The 24405-nt window shown below is 40.0% G+C and overlaps 1 protein-coding gene across 3 annotated transcripts in view; it reads right to left on the bottom strand.

Moving 5' to 3' along the window:
- The window catches only part of ELAVL4 (ELAV like RNA binding protein 4), a 139871-nt gene that overhangs the window by 63193 nt on the left and 52273 nt on the right, over nt 1-24405 (bottom strand). Inside the window, exon 1 of one of the 3 annotated variants that reach the window (XM_057310650.1) lies at nt 21388-21542. The exons of the other annotated variants lie outside the window; for them this stretch is intronic. Within the exon in view, the coding sequence (XP_057166633.1) occupies nt 21388-21411 (24 nt within the window). The 5' untranslated portion in view covers nt 21412-21542. Of the gene's footprint in view, nt 1-21387; nt 21543-24405 lie in introns of those variants that run through there. 3 annotated transcript variants of the gene reach the window in all.

Here is a 24405-nt window from a genome sequence, read left to right on the forward strand (position 1 = left end):
CAATGTGAAGAGGAAAAAAAAATCACAAATACCACATATCAGAATATGTGTCTACTTTAAGACAAATACTTTGTTATGACAATGAACCAACATTCTTTGTCCTCTGTATGATGGGTTTGCTTTAGTTTTATGGACTCCGCATCTTAGAAGTCATTGGGTCTCCTTTTTGTAATATTGCTAGGAAAACGAGTGGCAAATCTGGAGCCCTCTGTGTTTAAAGAAGGAGCACAGAATCTCACTGCAAACTTTTAATTCTTTTTTAAACACAAACTTTACCTCTGAATTTATCTTATTTTTTTCTTCTCTTAATTTTCCTTCACCTTAATTTCCTCATTGTTCTATTTTTTAAAAAAGTAAAATAGATGTATTTATGTATTTTTATAATTTGCCTTGTAACGACAGAGAATTTTGGATTAGAACAAAGAATAAATAATAGTTTTGTCTTCACAAATAATCTTTCGCCTTTCAAGATACGCTTTTGAAATCTCACTAATTCATACTAATTGGGCATGAGTAAAATTGGCATTTTAGAAAATTCAGAAATTTTTTAAAACACATGATAAGGTTTCAAAATTATTACCTTTATACTAAAATTCAAACTGCATGATATATAATTCTCCAATAAGACCCTTTTAGGACTAATTTAATAACTACCTAAGAATAATTCGGAGAGATACATATATACACTCAGGGACTGAAAAGAGCTTACTTCTTTGCTTCAGGTAACCATGTCCTTTAAAATCACAGACATAAAGTAAATTTGCTTGGCAAACCCCTCCAACTCTTGATACAGTCTTTTAATCCTAGAAATTAATCTTTAAAAAAGTGAAAGGCTAACAAATATTCACAATCAGCTGTTGTCAAATTAGGACAAATAGATTTTTTTTTTTTTTTTACTTACAGGCATATTTTAAAGTAAGTCACAATATAATAATGACAATGCTGTCCTCCATTTGAACAGCTCCTCCCCACAACTGAAGTTCATTCTTAAAAGAAGAGGAAAGGCAGTACAAAGGGACAAAAGTCAAGCTAACTTCCTTAACATTAATGAGTTCCTTCAATGGGCCAGAAGCCATTATGATAAATGCTTGAGATACAGGAGAAAAAAGGGGTTCCTGCCTGCAAGGAAGTAAATAAATCAGTAAATAAGTAATTACTCTATGATGCCATAAATGTGGTAATGGAGCAGTATATACAAAGTGCTCCGCAAAGTCCCTGCCAGGAACATGGCAAAGGCCCAATAAATGGAGATCCTGTGATAACACTGATCAAAAAGCGCTTTGGATTACCTTGGAAAAGGTTTAGGCAAGCAATTACCATTAACTCCTTCCAATACTACCCCGGTTAGCACATAATAAATGGTGATAGATGTCATCAGGTTCATTACTTCACTTCATTTTCCCACAACTTTGCTAAGTAGGTAACTGTCATTCTCCCCACTCGCAGATGGGGAAACCAAGGCTTAAAGAACTGAAGTCACTCTACACAGAATGAAGAAGTGAGGCCTGGGGCAGGCAGTATCCATTCGCACTCAGCCAGAACCACAACCTAAACTCCAATGTGAAATCAAACTCTGTACCCTTTCTGCAACCTCCAAGTCGGAGGAGAGAGCTCCCATCACCATAAAATGCAACCCAATAGTCTTGGAGCAAGGAAACGGTAGAATCTGATTAAAACCATTCTGGGCTATGTATCTGCTATTAGTCACTAAAACTGCCAAGTAAATGGCTGTTATAGGAAAGATCTGAATTCAAAATTTTACATGGTGCGATGGCAAGAGCAGGAAGTTTAGAGTTTGGGTTTGAAAACCAGGCTCCAGCCTTGACCTTGGTTTAGACCCTTCGGACTCTCTGAGGTGCAGTTTAATTTACTCATCTGAAAAATACACACTACTCTCTCTGCCTTCCAGGGTTGCTGTAACGATGAAAAATAACAAATGTAAGCCACTGGCTCAGAGCTGGGCACACAGGAAGGACTCAATGCACGTTCATTCCCCTTATTTAAAATGTAACATTCTGAAAATATATTCCCATTAAAATGAGGTGGCAAAGTCAACTAAGAGCTGGTAACATTTATCCTTGGAATTTAATTTCTGAAATGGAAAAGGACACTTAAAAATGTTACTACTCACCACCTATGTCAATAGCTATTTCCTTCATCTTCAAAATGTTTCACAAACATTAACTAATAAGTTCTCACAATAATATGAGCCAGGAAAAATACAGAGCAAAGGGGAAGGGATTAAGTGAACTTTAAAAAGTGAATAATGAAAGCATCATTTTTAACACTTACAAACATAATTTCTGGTACACTTTGCCTTTTTAAAAAACCCTCTACTGTGAATGGCTTAAAGTTAGATACTTCAAATAAAATAAGTGCAGTCATTCAGGTTTCTGATTTCCCAAGAGGGAAACCCTCTTGTTTTCATGGGAAGTTTTGGGAAATTGCCCCAGTGTGCTCTGGGTCCGGAGAGCAGAGGGCATTTCTGGCTTTCCACAGGGACCTGCTCAGGGTGGAGCAGGTCCTTGTCCTTGGTCCACCTTCCACTTGGACGGCTCCTTCCTTCCTGTAGACCCCAAGGAGCAGCTACATTGACCAAACGCACTTCAAGAGGGTTTTCCAGGGCACGATGGAAAGGTGTAGTGGGAAGTGCAGAGAAAACAGAAAGTGTTGTCTCCCCACAGAAGTGAGATGAACCCTTACAAAGCCACTGGAAAGAATCCTTTAAATCACACGCTAGACTTAGGGGATTTTGTGAGCACATTCACACCCAACATCCCATTCCATCTGCATGAAGACCCGAGGGATGAGTGGGATTTGTCCCCTTCCCCTATCATTTGCATTTTACAGGTGAGCAGACCAAAGGTCAAGGAGCAAACACAAAGTAGAGTGACTAGCCCTGGTTCACAAGGTGCGGAGCTGGGATCGGAACCAAGGCTTCCTGTCACTGACTCTCATCTTCCTCCTTTACCCACCAAAACCTCCACAAACCCTGGAAAGCACACTCCTGGCAACATCCTTCTGCAGCCAGCACTGACAAACTAGCACACACTGTGGTCTCTCCCATGCCACACTCTGCACAAGCACTCCCGTTGGCCTGGAAAGGTCTCCTCTCTCACCATCACGCCTAACAAGCCCTTCCCCAGCTCCCCATCTTTCCCAGCTCCCATGTCTATCCTTTGCACATGCTTCCCTCACAGACATTTACCACACAACCCCGAGACTCTCCATCTCCCTGTCTCTGTCACTGGACTGTGAGTATCTTGAGGACAGGGCCCGTGTTTGATTCATCCATAATCCCAGGGACCGGTGCCGAGCTCTAGGCTTTGTTGGTAGAATAAATGCATAAACGGATGACATTCTAGTGCTCACCTGCTCTCCATAGCTAAATCTGCTCTCCTTGCTCTATCCCTCACCACTCTGCTCTCATGGTAAACCTCTCGCATCTCTCTCACCTCTTCAAAATCAATTTAAAAATAGGAGCACTTTTATCTTTTAAAGCTATATCGCCCTTATCACTCTTGTCTTCAACGTCTTTCAGACTCTCCCCAAGGACTGTATTTTTAAGGCTGTTTTCATAGCCTCTGTTTCTTTACCCCCACATTCCTTCCAACTCAGATTGCCTCTGCTTCAGGCCTAAACGCCTATTTCATTTTCCCTTTGGGTCTGAATCTGGCTAAAGTCTAGAGGTTAAGAGTCCCACAGAACATTTCTACCTTTGAGAGTTCCTACAAGTCACACAAGCCAAAGTCAAAGCCAATGGGGACTCAATACTTTGCTGTAACAACTATCAGAGCTAGGAATGCCTTGCATGTTTTTTTTTTTTAAACAAATGAGTGAATAAACTATCATGCAATTACTTCTATTTCCATTCAATTCAAATCAATTTAAGCACATCTCCAATATCTATTGCAGAGTGTAATGATTAGGAACACAGGCACCAGAGCCTGAATGCCTGGGTTCAAATCCCTGTTCCGGGTGTGATGTGGGGCATGTTACTTAACAAGTCTGTGTCTAAATTTTCTCAGAGTTGATAGTGTTCATAGGAATGTGGCAAAGATTAAATGTATTATTATGGTTAGATAACTGAGTTCCATGGCATTTGATCCCTGCCCCCTAGGAATTTAGTCTTGGAAGGGGAGGGGGCGGGCAGCAGCGATTAGTAGACACATCTATGAACAAAGTTCCAAACTGCAACAAGGCAAGTGCATGCTCTGAATGCCCCTGTGGTATGTACGGCTCTTCCATGTCTTTATATGTGTGCTTCCTCTCCTCCCTGCACTAAAAGGCTTCCCCCACCACTGTCTAAACAACCTGGCCATTTTGCAAAGTTCAGCTGAAGCCTGCCTCCCTGACCCACATGGCCTCGGCACCTTCTCTCTGTGCTTTGTTGTGGCACACACCACTCCACATTCAGTCACAGTTTACCTGCCTGTCTTCCCACTGACTGGGAGCTCCTTGAGAACAGGGCCTGAATTTTTGTTGACCTCTTGCTCCAGGCATGAGTATGCAGGAAGAATCTGTCTAAAGGCTGCTCACTGAATCAGTGATCAGAGGCGGATGCAGGGTGCTAGGAGAATTTAGAGGGAGAGAATAGGGGACTTGCTTTTTCCCAACCCACCAGGCTCTGCAGTGTGCTGAGAAAACCATAAGAGAAATGTATGGTTCTCTATTTTTAAATCCTTTTCTTAAGCCTTTTCTTCACTCTACCTGCACTGTTTATTTTAGATGAGTGCAGGCATCAAGATCAAAACCAATGTGAACTAGTGGCCAGGGGCGGGGCAAATAAATTTTGGGAGAATCACAATCCTAACATGCCACTAAACAAAAGAGGAAGCAAATATTTAGGGCTTCATCCAGTGCTGTGCACAAGAGGTGCACTGCCAAATGTTCAGTTATTCTTCTACTCTCCAGAGCGTTTGATGGAGAGTTTTGCGGTTTTTTTTTTTTTTTTTTTTTTTTTGTAATTTAAATCCACACGTTGCAAATGAAAACAAAAGAGCTTTGGCATAAGAATAAACTATATCTCTCTTTTAATCTTAAGATTTCAATATAATTTTATGCAATAGTATACACAATGGAAAGGGGATAAAAATACATAAAATACACATATTTGTATTTTAAAACTAATGCTTTCTAGTTGTTCACACTGGAGCGTCAAGTAGGCTTATTTACAATTCTAGTTAATATAGGAGTCTTGGCCTGAATACTTTTGACCTATGAAGATACAAATTCAAAAGCAAGCACTTAAACTTAAAACTAGAAAGTAGCAGACTCAGGAACTGAACTCAGGATCTCACACACCAGAGCTCTTCTACCAAGCTTTTTAATCTTTCCCTGGCATCCATGATCCTTTCTGGGATGATATAGCCTAGTTTTGAGGTTATCTCTTCTCCTTTTTGAAGGTTATGAAATGGGAAGTAGCTTGCATATTTTATTCTAAATCTTCTCTTCCTATGAGCCCTGCAAAAAATGACCAATATCTAAAAAAACACCCTAGGGGGACTGAACTATTTTTTAAAATGCTCCTTTTAATTTTTAAAATTAAATGCCTACTATGTGCCAGGCCCTGAACCAGTCTCTTTACATATGCTAACAATTCTTTAAACAAACCTTTGAAGTAGGTATAATTAACTCCATTTTACAGACAATGAAACTGAAGTTAGAGCAAGTTAGTGACTACCAAGACCCTACCACAGGTAAGTGGAAAGGGGAAAAAAAATCCTCAATTTCTCTGACTCCAAAGCCCATGCTCTTAAACATTAGAATACTTTTATGGAAATGAAGAATCTTATGATAATGCCAATGACTACTGCACTTTTTGAATGACTGGCCTAACCTTCCTTCTGACCTTCTTGGAACATTTATCCCATTTTACAGCCTCAATCCAGGGAAATAGAGTGGAGATTGGAGACCCCTGGCCTATTTGTGAGTTCTTTTTGTTGGGTTTTCCCCAACAAATCTCTTAATTTCCTGCTATTCCAGGGATGACCACCCCACACTCAGTGCAGGTAGGGCAAGACTTTCACCCCAAGAGTCAGCAGCTGGACATATGAAGCCCAGCCTTTCACGACAGGGCAATGACTGCTGCGGCTTATCAAGTGGAAGCAGGACACTGGTGAACTACTGTGGCCTCGCTACGTGTTCACAAACAAATTCTCCTTAGTGCCACTCTCCCACCCATTATCTCATTGTGGTTTTTAAATAGCATCCCATCATATGAAATTATAAAATGTCACATAATATATCTACTAATTCTACTTATTTCTTACTCTATTGTCTGTCTTCCCCCTCTAAAGTGAAAGCTCCAGCAGGGAAGGGACTTGTCTGAGTTACCACTGTATCTCCAGTATCCAGTACTATCTGGCCTATACCAGGCACTCAACAACTATTTGAAGAATGGGACACAAATTAATATTATATGATAATAATAATAATGATGATGATTGTTAGCACTTTATATGCCAAGCACTGTTTTAAGTTCTTAATACACATTGGTCCATCAAATCCTCACAATAACCCTAGGGTACAGATGAAGGAACAGAGGCACAGGGAGGATAAGTGACCTGCCTCCGGTCACAAATTGGTAAAGACAGGATTTGAACCCTGCAATCTTGACTGAAAGTCTCTATCAATAATTACTAGGCTAAATGTCTCTCATTAGTCCCTTCCTTTTAAGAAGTGAACAATACAAAATAGGAGACAGAACATGGGCTCTGGAATCAGACTAGGCTTGGAATTCCAAGTCTGACACTCCCTAGCCATGTGACCTTGTGCAAGTTATGTAAGCCACGTGGTGCTCTTTCTTCAAAACAGGAACACAAATACCTGCTTCCTAGAGTTGTGAGGTTCAATGAGATAACTTAAGTCTGTTCTTTCTGGTAAAGCCTGACACATACACTATAAAGGGTCCCTATTATTGTGATGTATCATTGTTACATCATATGGTAGAGACCAAGTGACATAAAGGAGTCTGAAAGAACGAAGAATTACTGAGGAAGTGCTGGTGAGTCATGACAGTCAGGAAAAGTTTCACATAAATAGACATACTCAAGATCGTCAACCCAAAGTTACAGAACTGTGGTTGGTGAGCAACAGTGGTGTCAAAACCAGTCTTCATGACAGAGGGATTCGGGTCAAACATCCCTCTTGCAGGCTAGAGGTAACAGGGCACCTGATGGCAACCCCTTAATGAACAATCTAACCAACACCCAACTCTATCATTCAGTTAACAATTCATTACTGAACACCTGCTAGGGGCCAGGCACGGAGAGGAGCCCAGTCCTGACTACTGACATGGTGGTGAGACAGACAAATCAACAAGTGACACTGTGGTGGGGAAGACCAGTGAAGGAAGGACACTGGCAGTGCTCATAGACGAGGCCCTCACCCAGTGTGAGTCAGGGGCACTTTCCTAGGTGGAGTCACCTCCTATTTGTCTCTTGAAGCCAGGTGAAGTAGAGCAGAAGGATGTTTGAGACCAAGGGATCTGTTTGAGCATAGGTAAGGATGGAACATGGCGAAGTTTCACAGCGGAGAATGAATGGAAAGTGGCGAGCTGTAGGATGGGGGGCTGGAAAGGAGGGCAGGGGCCGGGCCACATAGGGTCTCCTGGGTGTTGTGAAGGCCGCTGGGCTTGATCCTGAGCCACAAATCTCAGAGATCACATCTCAACTGTGTGCCTGTAGCAAATACACTGGTTCCCCCATGAAATACAAACAAAACAGCACTGAGAAAAAGAAAGAATACATTATTTTTTTAGTTCATCACCAAATTTTCTTTGGGGCCTTACTTTCTTCCTGAATAGGTCACAGGCATTTTTAGCACTAGTGTAGTTTATCACCAACCTCATGATACTGTTCCCCTTTTGTACTCTAAAGTCATTTTAAACTCAACTCTGTTCAGCAAATGTTACTCTCCCTTTCCCAGCACAGCACCCTGAATAACTTGGTAAATATTTGCTGAACTGGGCTGGATTCATTGAGTGACAACTCTATAAGGTAACCCTGCACCAATGGGTAAGCAGGGGCCACAGGGTAGTAGAAGATAAAAAGATGGCTATCATGGCACCCTTATCCTCAATAAACTTGAACTTCCAATGATGTAAATGAGACATGCATGACAATAATATATACACCCCAAAGCAGACTGCAAGGGGTGCATTCTTTCAGTAGTGGGCTTTGCAGGTGGTGGGGCTGAATCCCACCCTCACTGCAGTCTCACAACACTCAGCTCCCTGAGGGCAAGGGGCTACGTCTCTTTTATATTAAATCCTCAGAGACCACTAAATAGTAAGTACTTAGCAAGACTTTATCAAATGGATCTGTTTAATCTTCAGAACAACCCCAAGAAGTATAAATCATTTTACAAATGTGGAAATGGAGGCTTACGGAGGTAATGTGACTTGCTTGAGGTTATGAGGTTAGTATAGAAAAAATAGCAATAACAACAATAATAATTACTATTTTTCATTCTAAGGAAGGCTGCCCTCTATTTATCATTCTCTAAATGTTTTTGCCACAGGATTCTCTTTTCATTCTAAGATGGAAAATGTTCTCTCTGCCTGAATGAAACTTGAAGTTCATAATCTGAGCTCTTGAGCTCTGGTTGGCTTTTTGCTGCTGCCAGTTTCAGGAGTTTCAAAGGGCACTGAATGGTTTTAGGGCAGATGGATCAGCCACTTTCCAGGTAGGGATATTCTTCAGCACAAAGGTTCCCCAATACTCTCCCACTCCCTTTCAAATCACTAGGTGAGAATTAATCTAATTTCAATTCAGTTCAATAAATCTTTATTGAATACCTAAACTATGTGGCAGGTACTTTTCTCACTACTTCCAAAATTAAATACTTAGTATGAAAGTCTTTGTGCCTGTCCTCCGGTGATTAAATCACATCTCACCCACTTTCATGCACAGTAACACCTCAAGGGCAGAGACCAAGTGACCCACCAGTCTCTGTAAAGAAATACAGTGCTAACACAGAGTAGGCATCTTAATACATTTTCACGGAACTGAATAAATCTTTGACAGTTTGTTCTAGAATTAGACATGCCTGGGTTTAAATCAAATCTGGCCCAATTGCTGGCTCTGTAACCTTCATTTACCTTTCAAAATCTCAGTTCATCCATAAAACAGGAAAATTAACATTTACCTTAAAAGGTTGCTTTAGGGATTAAAAGGAATGCTATGTAAGGCACAGTGCCTGACTCATAGTAAGAGCTCAAGAAATGAAAGCTAATCTCATTATTTCTAGTCCCACCTCCAGATCACCTCCACTACTTATTACTATCACCATTATTATTATTACTTTGAAGGTTCAGCTAGGTAGCATGACCAAGGTATAAGATTTGCTAGTTAATGAATACTTTGATTAATAGAGAGTCCCAACACATGCCATACAGATATCATTAACTTTCAAAGATTTAAGATACATTTTCCACATTAAATCTAAAATAATCAGATGTCATCCTTTCTTCAATAATTTGGATGATACTAGAGACCTTGTACTGCATAGCTCTGAAGAAAAAAAAAAGTGGCTGTTCTTTTTCTTTTGGATAATGCAGAGCTCACTATCAACTAGAACAGTGTTTCTCAAAGTTTACTGACCAGGATCCAATAAAGCAAAAAAAGTAAGAAATACATTGAACACACAACAGCTTGATGTCACAACTCAAAACATAGGTAACTGAACCAAAAGTTTCATGAAATAATACTTACCCTTACTAAGCACTAGCCACTGATCTTTTCTGTTTCATTTTTTTGTTAATTTATGTAAAATTTTATTTGACCAAGGGACGCCTGGGTGGCACAGCGGTTAAGCGTCTGCCTTTGGCTCAGGGCGTGATCCCGGTGTTATGGGATCGAGGCCCACGTCAGGCTCCTCCGCTATGAGCCTGCTTCTTCCTCTCCCACTCCCCCTGCTTGTGTTCCCTCTCTCACTGGCTGTCTCTATCTCTGTCGAATAAATAAATAAAATCTTTAAAAAAAATAAATAGAAAAAAATTTTATTTGACCAAAATGTAGAAAAAGTGATACAATTACATATGATACAGTTGCAAGAACCTAAACAAAAAGTGTGGGTTTTATTCAATTGCACAATTTGCTAGTGTACCTTCTGCATAGCGTGATCCTTAATAAATAGGAGTGAGGGGCAGAGGATTTGGATAAGCTAGAAGCAGGGTGATTTTGTCAGAATTTTAAACTTGAGTTGGCCCCCCACACTGTTGGGGAATGTGGAGTGTTTCAGCTCTGAGATTTTCACCAAGAAAGCAGAAATACAACAAAGTCAAAATGTCTACTTCACTTATTGTTTTAATTTTTTTTTTTAATTCTGGTCAAGACGCAGTAAAATAATTGTAGGTAAAACTAGGACCTAGTAATTTACTAATATTGTTATTCTGTCTATTGGGGTGTATCAAGGATATGGTTTAACGTATCCTCCCATCAAGATACGAAGTTGTACTAATTCTGTTTTACATATTAAGAACCTGACACTCAGCCAGGTTAGGTGACTTGGATGAATAAAGTAAATGACAGACCCCGAACTCACAAGTTTCCTGACTCCGTAGTTCAGACTCTTTAAAAAATTATAACTCAATTCCATAAACATTTATTGAGTACTTACTGTGTGCCCAGCATTGAAATAAGAGAGCATTTGACAAGATCTCTGCCCTCCAGGGCTCACAGACTACAAGGGAACACAAGTATGCCTTGGTACATGGAAATGGAAGTGGGTACTTTCCTATTCTGGAGGAAATAAGCTGATTCCCAATCTACCATCATCTTTTCTCTGGCCACACATTTTCCTAGGACATGAGCACTGGTACCTGCTGGTGACAGAATGCAGCATGCCTCTAATGGCACACTTCTTTACAATCTGAAATAAAGCTGGTATTTTTCCTTCTAGTGCTTTTTGGCACCGTAACCCTAACTGCACCGGTGCGCATCGTCATCATCATCTTCATCACCACATCACACTCGGATCAGAAGAGCACTTTAATGCCAAGCCTCCCTAAATAACCACTGTCCAATTCAGTAGTATCTTTAGGGTGACTTCAACTTCTGAGAAATCATGACCCAATAAAGGCAAGTCTTGACCCTGCAAAACAATCAGGAAACCATAACCCTCTGATCTAAGACATTCCATAGCTACTGATTCAAATAAAGTTAAAACCAAGTCAAAACAAAACCCCTTAACCTTCCTGAACGATAGCTTTTACCTATCTCTCTAGCTTTATCTTTACACAACTTACGCTGCATTTACACCAGACTACTTCTCATTCCTTAAGCAAGTGCCCATCTCCGTGCCTTTACTCATAGTCTTCCTTCCACACAGCATGCCCCTTTTCCTAATTTCTCTGCCTATCCATCTTTCCTGGCTCCACCCAAATGGCATTTCCTCCGTGACGGCTGTCTCCTTCCCCAACAACGACAAATGTCTCCTCTTATGTATATTGTTATCTCCTCTGCTGAGACACTTTTCACATTCTGCCTGTCACTGTCCTTACCCAATACATCGGAATCTGTTTTAAATACTGTGACATTCCAGGAGGCACCTAGAATGTGGTGTATATGCACAGACATGCAATCATATTTGCTGATTCCACACTGAAAAACTTGATCTAGAATTGCTTTGTTTTGTTTTTGTTTTTTTCCCCCTACGGAAGTAAACTTTGGCTATGCTGGATGTATTCCTAAAGACTCTGGAGCTAAGACTTCTGATATTGTTAAACATGTATCCTAAGGCAAGCGGCTGAGCTTTATTTTCTATAAAAAGGGGTTAACAACATCTGCCCTAACTACATTAAGGAGATCAACCTGACAGCATAGAGCAAAAATTATACGATGTTAAGTGAATATGAGAAATGATCTACCTAGTCACAGATCCATTACAACAGAACTGTGTTGGGAATAGCTGAAGTTCTAGAAACACAAACTTGCTCCTCTGTTCTTGGAAAATTGACACGATGATAGTTCAGGAAGAGTACTCTTCTGATTATAGCAACTGCAAGCCCATATCTCCAAAATTCACCAACTAGACACCTGCTTAAGAATTTTTACTAAAGCTCTTCTAAGCTAGAAGTCTTTTCTTCTTGCTGATAACCTTAAGCCAGAGGTATAAAGCAAGAAGGAATTGAGACTCAAGTACTAGCTTAAATAGGGGTCAATTTTTTAATAATACGAACATGTATCTAGCAAGGAGGTCCTAAGAATATCCACCTGCCCCTCCCTTTCCCAGTCACCTCAAATCATTCACCCGATCATCGTTTTGGTTTTTCATTAATAGCTGTGAGATTTTTCTAGGCTAAACTATGCACAAACATCTTCGACCCCTCTCCACATTCAAGCTCCTTTCTTCCACTGGTGTATTTCTGCCCATACAAAATGCATGGTAAAAGTCAACCGAATTCTTCCAGAGAGCCTGTGTATCACATACAAGGCTGCTTACAAAATCCTTAGTAGAACCTTGGTGAAGCCTTGAAACAGATAGACGTAGAAAGAGAAAAATTCTATTGTCTGTTTCACAGTAAAGGGTCTTTTTTTTTTTTTTTTAAACAAATGCATAGGGCCTACAAAATGGTGCTTGGGGGATCCGATCAATTTACAATCCTTCCCTTGACTTTAAGGATCAACTTGAAGGAAAGAAAATGACTCCCTTTCACATCCTTCCCATGATCATATAAAGTGAAATTCCAAATCCACAACATTAAAACACTGTTCCAAGGAGGTTATGTTTTCAGTTTCAGTCTCGAACCCCTTCAGGTGCTACTTTTATTGTTTTTTTGTCCTTACTGGTGACAGCAACAGGTCCTGATTTAGAACAGCTTGCGAATTTTATTTAACGTGCCTGTCTAATTCCCCCTTTCAGAGCCTTGGGAAAAAGGCACAAAATTAGGCTCGGCCTAACACCGGTCCTGACACTCCCCATTACCCCTTCCCAAGTGCTTGTGATCAATAGCTACATCAGGCCTTTACGGTGACTCTCGCCCTGTCTCTTTCTTTCCTGCAAATGGGAGGGTCATAAATTGAGGGCCAGCATTCTGCTCACATCTCCCACACCTCTTCAGTCAATGTGATCGCTTCTAGAGCTGTTTGCACTGCCAAAGCCATCCATCATCCTGCCTCACCAAGCAGGAGAAAGAAAACTGATGGCAAGTTAGAAAAATCTCATTAAGCCACTTTTTGCCTCAACCTCTTCACCACTCCTTGAAAAATAGAACTTCAAAATTCAGTCTGTTGGGGGAAATAAGAGGGATAGAAGGAAAAAGCTGATGTGGTGAAGAGGAAAAAAAATAGCTCCAAAGTAAGCTGGTTTCTGGGCCAGAGTCAAATAACTCACAGGTTATGATAATATATTTTAGACAGCAAAGATGAGACTGTATTCATTAGCTTAACCTGGTTTTTTTTCTGCTTGACTTCTGAAATTCCTAACAGCCTCTTTCATGAAATTAAAAAAAGAAAAAACAGCACCGATTAAAATTAATTTTTATATTCACCTTTTTTCTCTTTTAACAAGTAAATCCCAATTCTAATTCCAAAGGGGACCATAAACGTACCTTGCAAAAGCCTATGAGAATGCAGAAAACTTAATAAAGCCACATAATTCCAGGGAAGAACTAAGGGCTGGTCTGTGTTTAAAAATTACCGTGTGTCACCTCTACCCTCCTTGAGTTCTGGGGAGAGGACAGAGACTATGAGGGTAGCATTCAATGTCACCTGTCCCCAGGACATCTGGCACAGGCAGACTGAAAGAGAGCTAACATCCTCTAGACACCTTTAATACTCAGGTGTATGACTGGTACCTTCCCATATTGTTTCTCATCTGATCCACGCAAAACCCGGTGAGTCAGGCCTTACCATCTCCATCTGTAAGACGAAGAAATTGAAGCTCGAAAGCTGAAGGACCTCATCCAAGATCACCCAGGTACTAATAGGGAAAGTCAGGACTCTAGCCCCAACCCACCTGACTTCAACGTCCTTGGCACTTCCTGGTTTCGTAAGACAAAGAGCAATCCTTCCAGATGGCTGCCTGTACAGGCACACCCCGAAGGTCCTGTGAATCCAGAGGCAGACCTGTGGTTCCGTAGCCTCTGAGCTGGCCCTGCCAGTAAAGATGCGGGGACAGTGGTATCTAGCAGAAACAAATCTAATTTTTCTACATATGTACGAATTGATGTAACGTGTTTTTAGCCCCATCTGCACACTGGCCCTCTGGGTCCTAATCACAATAACCAGGTTGATTTCAGGATTGGAACCCTTTCTACTACAGAGGTGATTAAAATATAATCAAGCTCGAAAGTTATCCCCCCCCAAAGCCACCTAAAACAGAGCAACTCCAAAATAAAACCAATTTACATATTTTAGCCCAAATTAAAAAGTAAAAGCTAAGGATTCCCTTTTAATATCCTGAATAATAAATGCACATTTATGTAAAGTTTCCTTTGGGGAATGGTTACTATGAGGACAACTTTCCCAATATTATTCATAAATATCACTTTTGTTTTGGTGTTACAGTAAGAATCTGGACTTGTGGGAATTGTACTGTCTGTACCCAGTGCATCAACAGAGATAATTAATATTGAAGACAAGTACAATATCCAGAATTTTAGATGTGTGGTTGGCTGCATTACAAAAAGTAACATAAGAGGATGATGAGTCAAATCTGGTCAAAATCACACATTACAGGGACTTAGCCGCTTACTCCATTTTAAGTGAGCACTCTTCTAATAAAAGTTTCATTAGTAAAGATTGCAAGTTCTCAGGCTTTCCACGACAGACTTTTAAATAGCACTTAGAGCTAAAGTTTATCATTAAAGCTGTATTTACTACTGCTGCATCTTCAAAGGGGGCACTCGAAAAAAAATTCAACTCAGCCTGTTATTTTTCATGTACAAATTAGAAAGGAAAACTCTAAAGGTTTAGACTGGCAGCTTAGGAAAACACAGGCTACTTGAGAAGCCATTACTGGCACATCCCAGAGCACACTGGGGGTCATGGCTGTCTATCTATACCACCACGGCCACACACACACACACACACACACACACACACACACACAGTACATGCAGTATCTAAGTGTGTATCACAACTTTACTCTATGACGTCGGCTCTATGTGCAATCTTAAAGTTTGCACGGGGGCATGCCAAGAGGGTCACATGGGGGACAGGTACTCAGTCATCTCTGTTAGAAGAACAGCATTCGTATTTCTGTAAAATTAACAGGCTCTAGCCAAGCTCCGCGGGTAGCTGACAGAAAGACAAGTTCCTCCCAACTGTCTAAACTTTCCTTTTCCTGAAAGCAAACATCTGCATACATGGAACCTTATAGACAAAAATGTCCTGAAGATCTTTGATTTCTATCTTTTGGAGCCATGCCTAGGCTCTTACAAATACAAAAAGAAAAACATTTGTGTACTTGAATGTTCCAACAGATCTCTTCTCATAACTTGACACAAACTGCATTATGCGACATCCAACCTTAAAATCCCTCTCTCCAACTTTAGCTCCAATCACAGGGATTTTGACTCTTATTCTGTCTTTCGATCAGTATCAGAAGAAAAAGAGATGGCGACCTTGAATTCCACCTTCCAGAGAAATGCACACGGTAAGTCCTTGACAAACACATCTCCATCCAACAACAAATGGTAGCTAGCCTCTACTGTGCACACAGCTGGCAAAGTATCTTCAAAGGCTAGTTGCTACAAGACAGTAGACGATAGAAGGTAACTGATTCATAGAAGGAGCAGGAGTGGATTCGATGCCACAAAGTGCAGAGAGGAGGCAACCTCGGCGTTGTGGTGTGTTTTTCAGAATTCGCCATCTTGCTAGAATTGTTTCTCTGCTTCCTTATATCCTTAAAATAAAACTAAACTTCTTATAGAAAACGTATTTATGAATTACATTTTTATAGCTTTAACATGAATAATTAAAAAATCAAACTTGAGTTTAAATGTTATTTTTCAAACCAAGAGTCCCAGGTAAGTTATTTTTAAGAGAGACCTATGACTTGTAATCTTTTTCCATTTTTAAAAAATCACGTATGCTAGTTTTGCGCTTTACTTTTGTGGTTAAAAATAAGGCTTTCCAAAAACAACAAAAAACAAAACGCAAGCACAACAATTACATTGACCTTATTTCTTCAACATTTTCACTGCTTCCTCAACAAAAATTATTTAAAGATCCCTTTCTGGTGCTCAGCATTTTGTGATCCTTATGGAGAAAGATCCATATTGAAGGGAAAATATCTCTGGTATTAAATACAATGAGGAACTGAATGCCGATCTTCCCCATAGCAAAAATGGTCAGTCCTAAAATGGTCAAGTAAAAGGCAAAATCTTGAGGGTGGAGCGTAGGGAGAGAGAGAAAAGAGATAGAGTGAGGGGGCAGGGGGAGCTACCAGCATATTAAGAGCACTGACACTGCATAATTTATTCTTAATGAATGTTTAAGGAATTACCATTAAGCAGAGTGAACATCCAAAGCAAGCTAGCTGGCTGATTGCTTTCTTATTTTTTATTCTTTTGTAACAATTCCATTTCCAAAGTGCTTGATTCCTAACACTGATGCTCCAAAGCTATTGTGAGCACACTGTCTGAATACTTAATGAAGTAAACAACAAACAAAAGGGCTCATCTTTGGTGCCCCTAGCTAGCATCCCAAACTGGGTATAATTAAAGGTGTGAACAAGCAAGCAGGGAAGTAATGAACCTGCAAAGTCAAGGTTCTGAGAAATTGTCGGGCATCCCGCACTGCACCAGTTCGAATTTATCACTCATTATCTCTTATATCGGCAAGTGCAGATCCACATGTTGGTACCCCTCTCCGCTCTTGTCCTCCAGCCTTTTTTTTCTTTCCACTTCTAGATGAGTAATTTATGACAACTACTGCTTGTGACAACTCCCACCGACCCACGGATCACCTTTCTTTTTAACCTTAAAAAGCCACTGACCTATAATAGCCCTCCACCCTTAAAATACGCTGAGATTTAAAAAAAATACGAGGATGTTTCTAAGGCACACACATACACACACAAACTCACAAAACACTGCACAAACTGCTAACACAGCCACCCTACCTCCTAATCGTTTTTACCAATGGTTAAAGATTAGGTTCAAATGCTCCCAAAGAAAAAAACAGCTCTCTTTCCACATATACATACATTTTAATTTGAGTCCAACCCCTTGATTGAGAGAGCAGTTTCCAGCTCACAAATATTGCGATGGGCCTGCACATTCACAGTTCCTCAAGTGGCAACTAAAGAAAGGTGTTTGGTTACTAATACAGGTCTGCAGGGTCTGGATCTATCTTTTTTTATTAAGTTTTGTATTTTTCTAATAAGAAAACTCTTGGAGTTTGTGAGGAGGAGAAGCCACTTCTCATGGGAAGCCAGCCCAGTTTGGTTTTCTTTCCCTTTTTAGATGCACATACACTTGCAAGTATATATACACATTTGGTAATACCAAATAAGAAAAACCTAAGACAGGTGCAGGATTCCAGAAACACACATGCTTACACGGATACACACACACACACAGAGTCTCTCTCGCTCACATACACATACTTTCCACGTATCTATCAAATGGATGGAAGAACAGACAGCAGGCAATAAAAGGTTGACTTCACTTTTAAAAGGAGAATTGGCCAGTTCTGTACAACATGGTCCATCTACTGGAAGATAGTAAGATAAAAGCTTGATAATGTTTGTGCCCCTCCATACCCCCCAAATTCCTAATGACATTGGGAAAAAATACTGCATTGCAGCATTTGCCAGCGCACACTCATGTGTCTAGCATCCGCTGGCCAGCTCACCAACAAATGTACATATTAAGTGTCCAGGCATATAAATTAAGTGCCTGGTGGCCACAGATCATTGGAACTGATGAAGAAATTTGTCAAGGCCAAAGTACCTCTGTCCACATACAATGACCTCTATCAAGACCCGCCATTCCTTATTTGCGGTACACACAATTTGTTTTGTGTTTTTTTTTTTTATTATTAAAATAAGGCATTAAGATGCCAAGGGCTAAGTGAAGCAGTGTATATCCTCATGGAAGGAATAGTATTTGGTCTACATATAGGAAAAGAACCCACCCACAATAAGGAAATAAGTGCAAAGGGGAGAAATCAAACCAAAGAAAGGACTTGCCCTGAGGAAACCCATTCATTGCTAGTGGTAATTCTTACTTGAGAAAAACACTTTGATTCACCAACAAATTCTTTTAGAGAGATACTGAACACACACACAAAGCACTATTCAGGCAACGACTTCTAGATTCGAAATGTCAAATAGATTATTCCCAACAGAAATGCTAAGTTTAAAATACCTGAAGTCTACCACGTCTCAAACCCTTTTTCAAGACTGAGTTAAGAACTAAAATGCAAATGCGTAGCTCATTTTCTTTTGCTTTTCTCAAAAAAAAAAATCTATTGTTATTAGCTCACAACAATCTGGCCTTCCTCTCATCACAAAATCTTTGAATATTCAAAGGACCAAGGAAGGGCTATCGGGAGAGAAAAAAGTTTTAAGTCTTTGGAAAACTATCAAACAGAAGCAAGCTCATCTATATCTGGCCAGGAGGACGACTTGAATGAATGGCAGTTAGAAATGAATGGGACTACAAAAATAAGTGGTTAAGTTGCTTGTTAGGCTTTTTTTTTTTCCGAGATATTAAAATTATCTTACAAGTCGGTGATTCTCAATTTCTCAGCCATTTCCCTATCCACGTTCATTTTATCTTTTTAAAAATTTAAATATTAAACGATGTAGCCATGATGTTACAGTGACATATACGGACATTCTGATCATTAAAACTGCGATGTAGTCAGGTGTTTTTTGCAGAAATATTTCCGATCAGATTTTCATTTCTTAAAAAATGCACACTCAGCCTTGGGCTTCTGTAAAGGCACACCTCCACATGCAGGTAGTAGGCATTAATATTTTTAAGACAAAGAAGCAAGAAAGGTCAGCAGTAGAACCACGTGCCTTGTTTACAACCCAAGGCTAAGGTGACAGTTTTTATGGAAATTATTATCCCCTAACTAAAAAATGCTGGAAATTTCTCAGGAAAAAAAAAACTATATTAGAGATAATAAAAAAAAACTATCCTAATTTTAAAGAGACATATGGTTATGCAAAGGTTCAAGTGTATGACATACGACAAAAAAATAAGTTTATTTATTTTAACCTCAAGAGTCAAAACAAATTTTAAAAATCCCCCAATAAGAAGACAAAAAGAAGCCCCTTGCAAGGGAAAAAGAAGGGGGGAGGTGAGTGTAGAGATTTGCAATGGAGAAAGTAAAAACTGAGTACTTTCAGTAAAGCCAATTGTATTTCCTCACCTTTTAACATATTTCAGTATCTTTTGATCTCTCATTTTGGGGTTTCATATTAACTACCTGATCATATATCTAAATTGGAAGAAACCATAACAGATCATGGTTTTTATGCTACCTCCTCTTAGCCTAAGCACTATACCTTTCAGTCCTTCTGGTACCCACCATCATGAGAAAAAGAGACTATTAGTAAAGCACACTCAGAGAAAAAGAGGAAGAGATGCCTGTCACCCAGCGCACACACGGGTCCTAGACGTTCAGAGACACTAAAAAAAAAAAAAAAAAATCAGCTCTTCACTCAGTTTATGCTAAGACCAGACCCAGGACCAAATGCCTTGCACTTGCTGCAAGGGTACAGTCTGATGGACCTTGGGGTTGGAGGTATAGAGAGGAAAACGAAGCAAAAGGCCAGAATACAGTTTTTCATTTATTATTTTTAAAAGTAATTTCTACTTGGGATATAAAATGAGAGATACAATGAACTCCCTGGAATTGTAGTATCAGCATGTGATTTAGTAAAAACACCAATATCACCTAGCACAAAATCATTGCTTTAGGGTAAATCTATTCTACCTATATTTCTCCAATGGATATTTGCTGGAAATTTCTAAGAAATCATTTGCAGAATCTATCAGCTGCGGGAGTTCACTATTATGCTTCCGTCAACTTCATTCAATATAATTTACATTTTTTTTCAAATGGCCTCACAGGATTCCTTGCGATTTTTCGCACGTACAATTTCACAGCAGGGAAAAGGGGGAAAGACAGAGAGAGAGAGGGGGAAAAAAAAAAAGCAAGATTCCCTACCCTCCCTTCCCCCCCTCTTCTTCTTTTCTCTCTCTCCCTCTCTCTGTTTTTTAAACCAAAAAAAAAAAAAAAAAAAAAAAAAAACCAGGAGAGACAGAACAGATGCTTAAAAATAGATTTCTAAAAATCACTGTAAACCAGAGTTAGAAATGTAATTAACACCTATTTATAAAGAATAATTAAAGTTGGGCCGGCCACAAAGAACAGCAAAGATAATCGAGGTCCTGTCCTCCCCCCCTTTTTTACACTGTTTGCAGTGTGTTCTCATGATAGCCACCTGCTCCCTACTCGGCTTTTCCTCTGTTCGTTTCCCCGGCAACCTTTCATTGGGTTTTCCTCCCAGCTATCGCTTTCAGTTGGGCTGCTCGGTCTAATCTTATTTGTTTTACACCCATCAAAACAAGCAGCCAGACAAAGGCAATCCTCTAAGAATGGGAAAAAGACCACAGCTTTGTTATAACATCTATGCAGAGCGAAAAGTCCTCCCCAGGCTTTTCTAGCAAAAAATAAGTGAGATGGATATGAATTTACAGCCTCCCCACATACCCGGCTTTGAAACCCCGTGAAAGCTATTGCTGGTGAAATTCAAAGTCAAAGTGGGCACTCGTGGCATCTGACTGTGCCATTTTGTGCCATATCTTCAGGGTCAACATCAGGCGACAGGAGCGGCACTCAAGGAGTTTCCCTGCTTCTTTTTTTTTTCCGAAAAAGATGATGCTAAAAATAGATTTACTACTTTGGCAGAAAGGTTTTCCACTTCCCCTTCCACATCCCAAAGTCCTGTTTCACAATTACATCTGCTGGTCCTGAACCTCACCTCCTCCACCCCTCGTACCCAGCTTTCCCCATCACTCCTAGCAGGAGACTGAAAAAGAAATGTGCCTTTAACTTTAACAGTCATGTAATTCTGTTGAAAGCTCACAGAGGCGGTGGACACGCCAGCCAACAGCGACGGTGACATTGTGATTGTCAAAAAAGACACCAGCCTTGCTTGGCTAAATGTGTGTTCGATGGAAGAAGCAGTGTGTGTGCCTTGTGTGCATGCAGTGCCATTACACTTGGAGATGGATTCTGGCTTTCAGAAAAGAGAAATACTAATAAACACACACACACACACACACACACACACACACGATCTGCACAGTGATTTACGATGCACGGTCCATCATCCTTACACACACACACACACACACACACACACACACACGGCTGGAATCTCCAAGCTGCCTTCCTCTGAATTTTCACTTACCATCTTCAAGCCATTCCACTCCATCTGTGATCAGAAGAAGATGGACCCTCACACAGTGTGTCAAAAGCGGAAAGGAACGTTATGTAAAAGCTGACATTCCTTCTTCCAGAGCTGCTGCCCAGAGAAGGAAGCAACAACTCAACACGCCAGGCACCGCTACACATACAAGCCGCCTCCTCTTTTTTATGAGGTCATGACAGGAAACTCTTTGAAATACAAGATGCAGCATTTACTGAAGCCCAAATAAATCACTCTCTTTGCCGTTTTGACTGCGCAGTCCCCCGAAACACAACTGCCCATCTCAATGTTCAGTATCCAGGAACTGCCTCTCGAGCTTTAAATTTCCAGCACGGAAATGGAGATTCCTAACCCCGCTGCATCCACCTCCAGCCCCACAAAACCCAGGCACATAGACAAACCCCCTCTCCCTTCCAAAAAAAAAAAAAAAAAAAAAAAAAAAACCCTTTTCTGCCAATATGGTCTCATGTAATATAACCTCTTTCAACAAATCAGCAATTATTTCAGCCCACCTCCCCTCTACAACACCCCCCTCCTTTATGTTGAAGGGAAAACTGACAATGACCTGTTAAAAATGACAATCTATTTTCCCAGTGCTTTTCAATAAAAGGACCTACCGGCACTCTCTACACAAAAGAGATAGTAAATGTAGGAACCAAACAGCAGCAGAGAACTAAACTCTTGTGCAAGCATAAGACTGGTCAAGGTGTAGATGCTTTTCTTCCCTCCAGCAACACAAACAACAGATTATAAATCTAGTCATACCTACCATAACCATTCTTATTGGCAAATATTGGGTCTCGCAGAGCTTCGACTCTTCTCTTAAAATTTGCAAAGGTTTCAGGATATATATTTTAAACGACTACTATTGTTATATATATTTAAAGATCCACAAAACACAGTGTGGATGATTGTAAAGTAAATCAATTATTTGGGGGGAGGGGATGGGGGGAGAGAAAGAAAAAAAAAAAAAGAAAGAAAAGGAGCAGTGAGCTGAAACCCCCGATTCTAGGATGTAGATAAGAACAACTGAACAGAGCCTTGCTGAAATTGGCTCGAAGCTTCCCCTTTTTACATCCATTTATGGGACCATCTGTCAGCCGAAGCCAGGATCTGATTGGCTGGGGAAACGAAGGGAGGCGTTGCAACATCAGGTGCTATTTAAATTAGCTACTGCCAGATTGACGATGTTAATGATTTGGTGACCTCTACAACAACAGAGACCAGATTTCTGAACTGCTTCTTGTGTCTGGTAATTAAGGCCAGGCTGAAGCAACAACAGCCATACTTGTATTTTTACCTTTTCCCTCCTCCTAGCTCCAAAGTACTGTAACAACTGCAGGTCACCGGCCGGCCGCTTGCAAACCTTAACAGTGGGAGTGTCCTCCCTTTCACCCTGTCCTGAGGGCTGCACCACCAAACCCCTCTGACAGAGGGCTTTTCTAGTATAGAATATTTTCAACCACCTTATCTTTGTCGACAGTTGCTTTCTAGCGAAATGCATATTTAATGATCTGCCTCTAGGCTTAAAGATACAACAAAAGCACTTTAATGTGCTAATACATCTATATTTTAACTTTATTATTTCCTAATATTGCTGATTTCTAGTAAGTAATGCTCTTTCTGCAGCTAACATGGCCAGTGTTTCCAGAGAAAGCAAGTTTGAAATTGTGTTTGCTCCGCGAACTGGTTTCCTACAAGTTTGCTTCAGAAAACTGCTTCCTAAAAACAAAAAGAGAAAAAAAGCTGGGGGGAGGTGGGGGGCAGCTGTCAGCCTCTACCTTTCTGCCTTCTGTCTGAGCTTTTCAAAACAGAGAATGATGAATGATTTATTTAAATGAATTTATTTCTCAACTTGGATAGGGGCATGATCTGAATTTTTAAAAATGCACTAAAACACGTTCTCTCTTTGCTTTCCCCGCTGCTATAAAGAATGGTAAAGCATGGTTTTGACAACAGCATCATTTCATGACCGGTGCACAGTGCTCATCTGGCTGAACTGAACACGTGATTTTGCTTCTCTCCTTCAAAAGATGTCTTTTTTCTTTGGCCTCTTAAAAGACTTGCAAAGAGACATTTAGCAAGTGTGTGGTGATGTGTACAGTTTGTATGCCTCTGTTATACATTTCATAACCTCTACAATACCAGTCTTCAGTAGTATAGTGATTTGTTCTGGTTTGGGTTTTAAAGTGGCTTACCTGAGGAGTTTTTGCTTTACTTCTATCCAAAAAGCTAACTTATCGCTATTTATTTAATTCATAATTTAGTCAATTTGTCCCTTAATGAATACATAGAGGTAACAAATATTACTAAAGAAATAATTCAACATAATTTTAAATCTTTGGCTGGAGTTGACAGCGAGATGGGACTGGGCAAAATAGAAATCTAGACCGAAAATCATGGTACACACTGGGCTTCAAGTCCAAGAATAGACGGGTCTGTGAAAAATTATTAGAAAGAAAATAACCTTTACATTTAAAAAAATTAGAACTATTCTCTCCCAGCTACTATTTCACGAACACACACATAAATATACATAGATATGCATGCTTTTAAGAATACAAATACACCACAAAACAATATGTGTTGGGTACACTATATGGAAAATTAGACTTGAATATAAATACATTCAGCTGTTAGAAATAAAAATCCATGAAATAGAAAAGTAGAAATGTTAAATTTATAACCCCTTCAAGTGTAACAAGACTGAATTAAGTAAACTTTTAAAATAATTTCTCTAGTAAATATACAGAGTCCTACGAGTCACAATAGTGCTACAGTATCTGTTGAACTGTGTTCTAGGGACGAATTCATAGGTTAAAGGTTCTAAAGAGCTCAACATCCAGACACAGGGCAGGTACAGGTGCCCCAAATCAATGACAGAAACTCTGAGTGCAATCTCCCCAAAACTGAAACATTGTGAAAAGAAAACCATGAACACAATGCTGACAGACACACAAATGAAAACAGCTCACTCCGGAACAAAATATTTACTTTGTA

The sequence above is a fragment of the Ursus arctos genome, unplaced genomic scaffold, assembly GCF_023065955.2.
Source record: "Ursus arctos isolate Adak ecotype North America unplaced genomic scaffold, UrsArc2.0 scaffold_12, whole genome shotgun sequence".
NCBI classification, from domain to species: Eukaryota; Metazoa; Chordata; class Mammalia; order Carnivora; family Ursidae; genus Ursus; species Ursus arctos.